Source organism: Antrostomus carolinensis, unplaced genomic scaffold, assembly GCF_000700745.2.
Source record: "Antrostomus carolinensis isolate BGI_N321 unplaced genomic scaffold, ASM70074v2 scaffold22602, whole genome shotgun sequence".
Taxonomy (NCBI): domain Eukaryota; kingdom Metazoa; phylum Chordata; class Aves; order Caprimulgiformes; family Caprimulgidae; genus Antrostomus; species Antrostomus carolinensis.
The window spans coordinates 1,378-13,943 of record NW_010299259.1 but is presented as its reverse complement, the minus strand read 5'-3'; the positions used below and the strand labels follow the sequence as shown (position 1 = coordinate 13,943).

General features: G+C 39.2%; 1 protein-coding gene across 1 annotated transcript in view; it reads right to left on the bottom strand.

Annotated features, from left to right (window-relative positions):
* Positions 1–6,803, bottom strand: part of LOC104520914 (carbonic anhydrase 5B, mitochondrial) — an 18,708-nt gene extending 11,905 nt beyond the window's left edge. Inside the window, exon 1 of the mRNA XM_010162739.1 lies at positions 6,683–6,803. Coding sequence (XP_010161041.1) covers positions 6,683–6,803 — 121 coding nt within the window. The remainder of the gene's footprint in view (positions 1–6,682) is intronic.
* Between the last annotated feature and the right edge of the window lie 5,763 nt (positions 6,804–12,566).

Below are 12,566 nucleotides of genomic sequence, written 5' to 3'. Positions count from 1 at the left end.
CTTCCGGCACGGCCCCCCCGTAGCCATGGCTCCCTCAGGGGAGCGGGCGGTGTCTCTGCTGGAGGGAGGCGGTCAGGGCGGCTTCTGCCCGGGGAGCCGTTTCCCTCAGGGGCGGGCTGAGACGGGGTTTGACCGACATTTTATCCTGTGCCAGGGAGAAGAGACCACAGGTCCCTGTGGGTGCGTGTTCGCCATTTCCCATGGTGAGGCTAATCCCTGTGCCAGACTCACACCAAAAATGTGTTTCCTCTCGGGGTGATAGCGTCAGGGCTTGCTTACACACCTTAGGGGATTAGCATTTATTCTTGTCCAGTTAGTTTTGCTCAAATAGGAGGTTTCAGTTTCTCCCAGCTGAAGGTGGGCTGGAGCATAATCCCTGTCCCATAGAGATACAGGTGGCCCTGGCACATCAGGGTCCCTGCCCCAAACTGCACACAGAAAAGTTAAAAAGTTAATGTTATGATCACTTTACCCAACTGCATCTATCCCAAAATCTGGAGGCCAAAATAAGCCCACCCTGGGATGGTAAAAGGAGATGATTCAATTAGGATTTGTCTGACACCACTTGAGGCAGGCACCGATGAAACACTGGTGAAAACCTTAGTTCCTCCTTGCACCTTTTCTGTGTTACAGCTGCCAGCGAGGAGCACAAAGCAAAGAGGAAGTCTGTAGAAAGCTGACAGTGTCAGTGAAAGCACAGAGATGAAGTAAGTGTCCTCATTTTTGCTGGGTCTGTTGGGCAGCCAGGAGCAGAACACCACACCTCAGCTCCTCGCCTTCATCTTGCCACCTGCTCTGAATCATAGTTCTCAGTCTCTTAAAATAATTTTGCAAATCTGCATCTACCTTTTGGGGATTTTTAATCTTGTTAGAGTGAGCGCTTTTGAATTTTAATGAAGAACCTGATGTGGCATTGAGAATGTTTTACTGAGATAGAGACAAGACTAGATACTCAGCTTGAGCCAACCAAGAAGTGTTTGCTGTAGTTTACAACACTGCGTAAGAAGTTTCCATTGCATTCACAGTATAACACATTTAAACTACTCCTGAGTTGAGTAACAGGAGGTTGAAATCTGGCAAGTGATTTGAGTGGCGACATGATCAGAAAACACATCCTTGGGAGATATACTAAGACAAACAGTATGCTATCTTAGGATGCTAAACCTGGGTTTAAATTTCATTTTACTTCCTCCTCCCCAAGACAGGCCATCTTGAAAGCACAGTCATCTTTTATATTGTAGGATTCAACTGCAAACATAATAAATTATTGGTTTGACTCTCACTGTTTTTAAGGATGGCTAACCTTACTATCCTCAACATACAGCTTCCTGTAACTTAGAAGGAAGAGACAGGTACTTGATGAAATTGAAAACAGTTGCTGCTCATAAACATCATTATTCATTCCAGCTTAATCACAGTTTAATAGTCTATTGATCATGGTAAGGCAACTGTATTTAGCACAGGTCAGATGTGTCTGTTGCTGAAGCTGCTTATGAGGAACAGGTAGCTCCTCGTCATGAGGACAGCTGATATGAGCTTCATGGTTAGTTGCTGCTGGGAGAAACAGCTTCAGATATTTTAATATTTACCATAAACAAGAGATACATGGTTTTATTCTCATCTACTAAGAAAACAAGATTGTCATTCCTTCACATTCTATTCTTCTATGATGTGTCTTCTAAATACAATTTATAATCTTGGGCAGTTTAGAAGTCACATCTACCAAATTAACTAATGTATTTATACCCTATATCATAGCATAGATACTTACTGGTGCAGAGCATAACCCGGTTTCTGTACAACTATTCACTTTTCTATATGTTAAAAGCAGTTGAAAAAAAAAAAAGTCTCAAACTCCACTGCTTTACACTGTGGCATTAAGATCACCAAACTCTGTGAAGCTTTTTAAGGATTTGATCCTGCGAGGTTTTGAAAATGTAAAGTTTTTTATAGAGCTGCTAAACTGAACAGAATGAGTCATTTCTTGTGGGTTGAACAGAACAACCCAAGGAAAGTTTTTATGGCTTAGGCTTTCGGAAATGATGGGCTGTTTGGGTGCAAAGCTAAAGAGAAGCAACCTTGACCTACAACACTTGTTTCCCTTCTGAATCATTCACAGAATCTGCATCCAGTTTTACAGACACATGCTATTTCTTATTGAGTATAAATTTGAGTAAAACTTCAGCATTTAAAAAAACCCAGACACATGCTATTTCTTATTGAGTATAAATCTAAGTAAAACTTCAGCATTTAATTTAAAAAAACAAAACAAACCACTTTTCTGCTCTAGGGGGTTAAAGAAAACCCATCAAAATATCAAAACCCATCTCCTCTCAGGGGCAGTGAGATGGTTTGTTTTGGAAACTGCAGACAGAAAGGCAAAAACTACCTGTGCAAAAGGAAACATAAACCATAAACCTTATTCCCAGCACTTAGCAAGTGTGGCCAAAATCTTCTTTTCTGGACCATTCCAGAAACAAGAGTTTCTCCTTGGCCATGTCCCAGCTAGAGATGGTGGTTTATGTAAGGGAGGCATGTCTCACAGGCAGCAAGCTGGAGAGAACAACACAGCCAGAATTACAATCTCTCTGTTGTTCTCATGTTTTTCCCAAATTGTTACATTTCTGGACCATCTGGGAGATTTCAGCTCTGCTCACTCTTGTTCCTGAACTGAGAAATTTCTGTGTACAGGGAACACCACGATCAGAAATCTGGCAATTGGCCTACTGAAGGAGTTAAAGTGATACAGAATCTGTGTGGAAAGAGAAATAGAAACCTCACCTAGGTCTGTTTTCAACTCTGAAAAGTTAAAAAAGAAAAAAAAAGGTGAGAATTAAGATTACATGTGGTTTGCATCCTTTGCTTTATGCCTTCCTCATTTATGATCAGCTCACTGAGGACGGGTTGAATCTCTTGGTTACCTTTATTACACACATATCTATGGTATTGTCAGAACTGTTATAGTAGATCTTGTAATAAAACAAGCATGACCAAGATGTGAGCCACCCATGAAGAGAGATCTGCCACAAACAGACCTAATCTGTGCTTGATTTATTTTATTTTTTCAAAGCCTTCCAGACAGACACAGTGATGCCTCATTTAATTTTACAGTCTTTAGAGGCTTCTTACATTTGCATTGGTTTTTTCCTACCTTTCCCAGCTGAAGTAGTTGTGTAGAGCCATCCAAATAGTCCCAATCTTTTGAATTCTTTTCTCTAATTAACTGCAGCTATGGATGTTTTAACAGGTCTGTTTGGAGTAATTGTTTAAAAGTGCATTTAGCCATTGATACAAATATCAAAGCCTTTAAGGTGGGAGTCAAGATACAGATGAAAATACAGGTTGTGTATATTACTGGATTATCATAATTTATAACACCCATTTCCAAGAAAATATTTTGAAGGCCACAGTTCTCTGGTAAAAATCCAAACTAAATTCAGTTAAATGAAAGGATTTACTGCTGATTTACACTGTTGTAAACTTGATTTAGAGACAAAACATTTGTCAATGTTTCATTTTAAAATTCCCTTTAAGTATCCTGGGGAGGAGAAACTTCTCACATACGGGTTGCAAAATTAGAAGAAAGTATGAAAACTAATTCAGGTGGTTGTCAAGTAAAAATATAGAGTAGAATGACTCAGCTTCAGTGAATTTCAGTTTTTATGGTTTTAAAAAGAAAAAAGAAAAGACTTGTTGAATAAAGCACTTTGATTTGTTTACACAGGGACTTTCAAACAAGCTTCACCCAGCTCTGAAGTAAAACAGGGAGGACAGGATGGTGGGAACAGCTGAGAAATCCCACCCACTTGAAGGAGATATGTTTTTATCCCAAGTTGAGCAAGGATGCTTTCCATAGCAACACATTCTGAATTAGAAAAAAAATAAGTAAAATTACTGAAACTCAATAAAGAACCATTTAAACTTTAAAGAACCGTGGCTCTGCTTCAGCCACTTGGATGGAATATTACAGGGGAAATCCAAGATAGGTTGATTTCTTTGAAGCTTTTTAATATGAATCAAGATTTTTGGAGGATAACGGTGATGGTTGGCTGAGGTCCATCGTGACAAGGTGTTGAAAGTTCTGCAGAATTGAAGTCAGATTTGGACTGTGATGTAGGCCAGTGTATTGATAAACAGGCCAGTGTTTTTTAATCAAGCGGATGGAACTGACAGTACTCAAAGCTAAACAGGAAAGCAGCAGCAGATTGTGAAATGCTGAGCTTTTCTCTGCTTCCAGAGTGTTTGGCTGAGATAGGAGCCTGGATGAGAAGGCAGTGGCTGAGGCTAAATCCAGATAAGGAAGAGGTAATTCCAGTTGGCAAGGTAAAGCAAACAGAGGCTTTATCTTTTCTGTATAAAAACATTTGCTAAAATTATGCATGCAGGCTTAGTAACTCAGCATGGAAAGAGGTTAGAAGATATCTCATGGACAATTTGTGTAGTTACTGCAGTTGTATCTGCAGTCCTGGAGATGGCACACCTGGATTGTGTCTCCTTGTTCTACTTGTACAATACTTTAAAAAAAACTTGGAAGGATTCTGCTTTTATTGTAACTTCTTCTAAAAGGATAAGAAAGAAAAAAAAAGTCATTCAGGCCTGCTCTGGCAATAATTACTAGGGTGAGGGTATACTCAATAGCCTTAAAATCCCTGTGAAGAGCATTTCCAGCACCTCCCTCTGTGGTGTTTTAAAAGGTGTCTGAAACCACAACCTCCATGTATTGTTACAAGTACCACAGAACTTAGAACAGACATCCACTGTGGTAGTCCACCTGACTAGGAATTTTGACATATATGCCATGATTCTCAGCAATATTCCTACAGTTCTTTTCCCAGTGAAGTGCAGAAAAATACTTTAATCCTTGGCAGGGACACAGGAGGAATTCAGAAAAGGCACTGGAAGCGTCAGCCTTTGAATTGTTTAAACCTGTGTCTTCACAGCAAATGTCTGAGTTAACTGCCAAGTGAAAGCATCAGCAGCACCCAGCTTGGTGAGAGACTGCTCCGTGTGTGGGAAGGGTGAGGGAGGAAAGAGAGGAAGTTTGGGGAAAAATGATGAACTTTACATTGAAGGCATTACCTGAAAGCTCAGTAGACTAATTTTACCATGACTTTGATCAAGTTTTTGTCACAGAGGGCACTCTTTGTACCATCAGCTGCAAACAGCAAAATTTAATTGACTGTGCTTTTTGCTTTGCATGTGTGTTGTGCTCAGGGTCTCGTCACCAGACGGAGGAACCCACAGCCTGGCTTATTTAGAGCGAGTATCTATTCACTGGCAGCTGAAACCAGCCATTCCAAAGATAGTGTTTTCCTGAATCAGTTTGTTTTGGCATTTCCTGCATGAATGTCATGGAGTAGAGAAAGATTTAAGTAATAAATAGCATCTGTCTTCAATTGCAAAGAGGAATGTGAGTAAAAAGAGATAGAGAGTAATTGTAGTTAATTTAATCAGTCGTGGTCTTATGATGGAACAGCCTGGAATAGACAGTGCAAACATGGTATCTTTATAAGAACTGCTCTGAATTATTTCTGATGTTCTGAGTGACAGGGAAGCCTGTATGCTATATATTACATAAAGCTTCCATGTCTAGGAATATATACAATGCAGTGGACATTGAACTTGGTGGCTAATCCACCAGTTTTTCTGAAATACTAGTCAGTGTCAAAAACTATTTTGGCATCGTCTTCAAAAATGCATTTACAAGTGTAGAGCTATTAAGCACTGCGAGTTACTGAGTATTTCTTCGAGCTTTCAATATAAACAAGGCCTTGTGCTTGTCTCTATTCTGCTTTGGTTTATATCTGTCACCAAATGAGCTGTTTTCTCAGCAGTTAAGTAAATACCAAATTTGTCATTTGATAACATAAATAGAAGGAAATCACATCTCAGTATTCAAGGAGGGATCTGGGTGTTCTCTGGGAAAAGTTTGTAAGCTGAATACATTTACAGAGGAAAAAAATAGGGAACAAAAGGATTTCCTAGATATAAAAAATTACTCTTTACTGTTGCTCCAGCTGACGTTATCTACGCACAAGCAACTAGACACACAATCTCTGGCTGGCCTCATCTTATCTGTAGGCAAGTTAATCAGTATTTTAAATAACTAGATCTTTGACATCTTCTAGTAGTATCCTGCATCTCAGGAAGGCATTCATTGTAGTTCTCCTTTACACCACATTTGGAGGGTTTGTACCTCTATTAGGCCTCATTTTCAAAATTAAACATTTTACTATTAAATTCAAAGTCACTCAGAATCAACTTGCACTAAATGTGCTTCGAATTACACTTATAAATACAGTTTTCATTGAAAACGGTTTAAACCTTGCATGACAAAATTAAAAATTACTTGACGTTTAGTCTGTTTGTTCTTCATCGTAGTTAGGAGTGAAAATCACAAACAACCCAGTAACACTGACACAGCAGAAATAATAAAGAACAGTGTCTTAATCTGCACGTGGAGATAAATCATGCAATTCAATATGGTATTTCTAGCTCTAGTTTCTCTAATTTTAGTCACTCTTTTTTCTTTAATCTTTGAATCACATCCTCAAATTTCCCATTTTGGTTAGCTGACAAATAAGAGCAGCAACACTTAACTAGTACACTTGCAGTCTCTGTCCCTCTGCATCTCTCTTAGGGAGGTATCCAGTTCTACTTGGATAAAATCAAATACACTTACATGCATCATTCCTGTTTTTAGGAGTGCAGGCGGCCAGGCTGCAGAGTTGTGCTGGTGGACTCCAGATAGTTTTCAGCTGCTTGTATAAATGTGCCAGGGTATTTGCCTTCACACTATTCATTGCTATCACCTTGGTGCTTAAAATCTTCAGTTCATCAAACAGCCAGAGCTTCCCAGAATCTAGTGACCTATCAACAGAAAGTAGAGTAAAAAGATTCCATGGACACACAGCTTCAAGATAACTGAGGGGTCTCCAGACCTATTTATAAAAAATTTTGAGAGCACCCTTTCCTGGTTGGAGAGGTGGAGCTAACCAAATAGTTAATTTTCAACTTATCCCTGGACTGGCTTCTTCATTGGCTCTGCATTTGGTTGGAACCTGGCTAGTTGATGATTATTCTACATGTCCTTTCCAGTTTCTTTCTCATCTGGCTGGAAGCACACCAAAGGGTTTCAGAAACTGCTCTTTTGTATGCAAGGAGAGGTTTCTTATCATTTCTTCATGCATACCATGCTTTGAATTTGAATAGTTGTATATTTGAATAGTGATAGCTAAGCATTGCTGTTATTAACAGCTGTAATTCTGAGGACTGGTGACTCCTAAACTGAGGAATTCAGAGAAGTCTAGTAGATATACAAGGCTTGCCCAGGAGATCTGGAAAGGCAGCAGCCTCCTGCAGAGGAATGTTTTAGCTCTGGGATGTAATACAGCATCATTGCAGCCTCAACACGAGGAATTTGTTTTTCTGAACTATCAAATGCCTCATAAGAAGGATAATTTTATATAGACTAGAAACAAACATAAGGAACCATCATTACTTCTCCCACTCACACAACACTTTGACCCAGCTGAAGTGCTGTGGTTTGTTTTTTTTCTTTCACTGAGGAGAACAGATTGAGATGTTTTCCTGACCCGTGTTTCTTAGAGATAAAAGCATTAAGAATGTCACTCTCTTACTATTTTCACATGCAGTTCCAATAAGTTTGTTACCTTATGTGAAAGATCCATCTAAAACCTCCATCCTTTAATTTTCTTTGGGATGTTTGCTCTTCCTCCCATAGCTGCAATCCATGGAAATGCCACAGACACTAGTAACTCCTGAGTTAGAGCTGTAGTTTTTCAGGCCAAGCACAGAAACATTCATTTTCTGATCACTTCTCATAATATTACAGATTATAATAAACCAAATGGGAATGAAGATAGAGAACGATTAGGAAAGGGTGCCCAGGCACATCAGGGAGCAGCACAGGCTGGCTGCTCTCCAAGGAAAGGGGAGTTTGGAGCCAAGGATGAGTCCAGCCCAGGCAGTGTCCTCACCAGGGGAAAGCCACCCTACAGAGGCTGAGCGCAGCAGGTAGAGCTGGCTGCTGGTAAAAGGCTCCATTGTGACAATCCCAAACACAGCGAGTGACAAACCAGGTCCAAAGTCCAACCAGAGAGTTCAGACAGGAGCAAAAAGAGACAGAACCAAAGACAAGCAACAACAAGGGTCCAAAGTCCTCCCTAGAGACAGAGCCAGAAACAAACCTGAAGGCAAATGTCCTAAAAACAGAGCTGCTGGGCCCAGGCCTGAGCTTAAATGGGCCCCTGGCACATGGGCAGGGCTGGGGGTGGAGGCTGCAGGTGAGGCTTGTCAGGGTCATTACAACTTGTTAGTGGCCTCAGGGTCATGACAGCACAAAAGGATTGTGGGACCTTTAATAATTCTCTTGTAAGTATTTACAAAATCCATGTGGTTATTTTCCTCCGTTAAGTACCTAGGAGGGCATATTTTGAAAGTAACAATCTAGCAACAGCAGAGCAAGCAGAAATGATGAGACTATTAACATTCTGACAATTAAAAATTTGCCATTAAAAATCACTCCTTTCTTACTCCATTTATTTATCTGTGAAATATTTTTCAATAGTTGTTTGTTTTTACTTAACAAATTTTAATGTTTTGAATTAAAAATGTATTTGCTTGCTGATATTTTCATTAAACATATGCATGTCTGTCATCTCTTATCACACAGGGTATAAGTGCAAGGCTTAGGCTCAGGGAATCCTCTTTCATGTCCTAAAGTGGCAAGTTTATCTGTGCTATTTACTACTCTAAAACCTACTATTTAGGAGAGCCTTTCTTAACACTTGCCATTTATTACCTCAGCTGCTGCTTCAGAGTATCTAAGAGCAAGTCATTGTCAGCTTGGGCTTCTGCCTGAAGAACTGCAAAACCAAACTTGTAGTGTTGCTCATAATTGTGGGTAATTCCATCCGTGGAGTGTGACTGTTTACGGTGGAAATGTGCTTGCTTTGTCTTCACAGAAACTGGAGAAGTAAAAATCTAGAGATTTCTTGCTGTCACTAACCCATCTGACTTTTGCTACAAGTACCTCTGGACTGGATGGAGAGGATCAATATTTGGTTTTTTCCTGATGCTTACTAGAGGGTTGCCAGTACTTATATTCTGGTTAGCTTCATCTGAAAAAATGGGGTTATATGGCAAATAATTTTAAACATGTGTCTAAACAGATGTAGGTCCAGAACTAGGAGATGGTCAAATTCTGCTTAGTTTAATGGCATTGATGATACATTGATGCTGTGTATCATTTTGTATCTGGAGTTCTGAAAAAACCCCAAAAAACCCCCAAAAAGACACACACAAAAAAAAGAGTGAAGACTACAGAATGAAAAGGCATTTCTCAGGAAACTCTCAGTCTAAAGAAAAGGATAAAATCCTCTACAAGTAGTAAGTGTGATGAGCTGCCTTACAAGCTTTTGATAATCCTAGTGGATTAAAAAAAGGCTGATGATGATAACGGTACCTGACCAAGTAAACAGAGTCTGTGGCAAACCAAGCTAGCAAATACTGGGCAAAGGTATCAGCTGTGTAACGGAGGTAAAAGGGCAGCAGAAAGAGCTGTGAGCGTGATCCTGGGAAGATCCCAGCTGGGCAAAGTGCAAATACAGAGCTTGTTCGAATGGCAGATTTCTGAGAAGGGAAATAGCCTCCTATCATTATTTCTTTTTTCCCTGTGATTTATACAGAGATGGAACAGTATGTAAATAAATAAGAGAACACTGAGATCATGCCTGACCCTTCTCACCTTATTTCTCAGACTCAGGCAAAAATGACCTTACAAGACCATGAACTTTGACCAGCTGGATGACCAAATGTGTCACGATGTTTTTCTCCCTGCTGTGAGAATTCAAAGCCTTTCCTTCCATCATTCCTGAAAATGAGGAGTATCTTCATTGAATGAAATGGAATTTATTCAGCATAAACCAGTGAGATAATGCAGAAGTGAGATCAGAGTCAGAACAGAAAGTGTCTGTTTCTTGCCCTAAGTCATAGCTAGCTGAAGAAGGTTCAGGAGCAAAACCCACTTGATCTTGACCTGGTTTTTGTAATAAAATTAAAGAACAATTCTGATAAAACTGAAAATGGACATGGTGTCTGAAAAGTTATGAGGAAGTAGGTACTTGGAAGAGGAAAACTAACAGCAGATTTCAACAGCAGGTCAGTTTTCTGTTGATAAAAGGAGAAATGCTACAGCAGGTTTCCAAATAACATTAATATTACCTCTGTTTACAAAAAGTATTTTATGTAACTTTTAATTAAGCATCACTGTGTCACAAGACAGCGCGTGCTATGTTCTCAAGGATGGGTTTGTGTCCCTCTCCTGTTAAGGAGAGTTAGCCTACAGAAAATGAATAAAGTAACTGAACTCAAACAGAAACTGAATAAACAGGGGAACTTCACGAACTCTTTTTGTTTTTAATAGCATAGGATGTGATCAAGGATTTTATCCATAGGAAAGAAAATTATTCCTACAGAGTTCTTATGGCAAATATTCTGCAGTTACTTCTGTGCCCCGATCACATCTTCTGTGATCTTCATGTCTTTGTTTCTATATTCTCCTGCTCAGCAGTGAGTATAATTATGAATGCCTGTCACTTGTTTAAACAAATGCTTTGTTTGGCAACCTTTGTTTTCCTGCTGCTGATGCAGCTGCAAAATTGTGTGCACAGTGTGTTAATTTTTTACCTTTGATGCTATGGTAAGTTTTTTTTCCTAACAAAAAAAAAAGGAAACCAATGAATGAGATACCAATCTCTCTTGATCCACACAAAACATGTGAAAGCAGCAACTTCCTTAGGAAACAATAGTAAATGGATGCTGATACAACAGTAAAATAAGCTAGATATTTCCTGGAACCAAATGAGTCTCCATAATACAACAGAGAAAAGTTAGCACATACATAAAATGTAAGACAGAGAGAGAGAGACTAAAAAAAAGAGGATGAAAAAGGTGAGGAAATAAAACAAGAAAATAATATCTTGTTACTTTATTTGGGACAACAGACTAACAGGGCAATAGGATGTATTTTCTTCTCTAAAATTAAAAAATGAAATTTATGTATTAGCAACCTGAAGTTCTTCATTTTTTATGGGGGAAGGAAAAGAAGAATAGATTTGATGTAGGCACTTGAGCAAGTGATTATAGTTTAAATCAGAATTTAACTTACAGTGTATCAGCTTCTTCCTGGTGCTTGCTCGTGGGCAGTCTCTTATCCCATGGTAAAGTGAAGTTTTCATTCCCTAGAGGGGGACTTACACTGAATTTCATTACATTATTGCAGAAATAATCAGGTGAGCTGTCCTGGTTTTGCCAGGATACAGTTAATTTTCTTCTTAGTAGTTAGAATAACTGTGTTTTGGTTTCAGTGAGCACATTTTTGAAAGCTCATAAAGTTTAGGAAGATTGTGAAGCACAGGAAACAATTATCCTTGGGTAAGTCATTCATGTGTTAGTGCTGTAAATTAAAAGCTAAAAGCCAAATTTTGGTTCTTCAGATTTAAGCACAAAGGAGATCTCCACTGTTAGGTTGTGAACAGAAAGATCCTCTTTCTTCTGCTGTTTACCAGTGTTTTGTGTCATACTTCATGCTGTGTGAAGAGTGTGTCACATCTGGCTGTGCCAGTCTCAAGGGGAACAAGGGAGAGGCTGTGATAGCAGAGTCTCTTCATGATTTATCGCTGTAATTGAATATTTAAAAGGAACCACCCCCTGCTTTGGAAGAAATTATAGGGGGGAAAAAATATCTAAAATCATATATCTGATAAAGAAGGGAAAAACTCTTCCAAGAGGTAAGTTAATTGTATATTGCAGATTGCTTTAATGCTCAGAGCAGGCTGACTCGCTAGCAGAAGGTAGAGCTGCAACCTTTCTTAGTGATAAATTGCTGTAGTATTTTTTTATTATGTTGCTATCTCTGATCAAAGATGTAGACACCAGTTGGATCCTGCCAATATTTCCTGCAGTTAATTTGATGACTAGAGGTAGATAACATAATAGGTTTATGACAATTAAAGTTTTTTTTTTTTTTTCTGTTTTGTGTTCTTTTAGCTGAGAAATGATTTACTGGCTAGACAGAGAGGAGCGGGATCTCACATCCTCAGCAAAACGTGAGTTAATCATCTCTGGGAGAGAATGTACGGATGAGAAAACAGGACAGCTTTTACATCGGATTTGGTTTATGATGGCAAAGGCTTTTCCTAGCAACTTCCCACAGCAGGTAATACACACTGATGTTTATATCACTGTTTTTCTAGCTGGGACCTAGCAATTGCTTGAGTGCAGCAGAAACTGTTTGGCAAATCAGTTGCAGGGCAAATCTGTCCAGCAAAGCGTGAAATAATCTTGTGTGAAAAAGGCAGTTTATAAGTAGTTTAACCTTTAAGCTTCCTAATCTGCTTGTGAAAGAAGAGAACATAATAAATGAATCAACAGACTCAGCGGAACAGTTACAAATCTGGAAGCAGAAGCGAAGGTTTTCCTAACACACCGGTTGTTAATTCCCAGGCTCATGACAACTCTTAAATACTGAAAACACCAGCTTG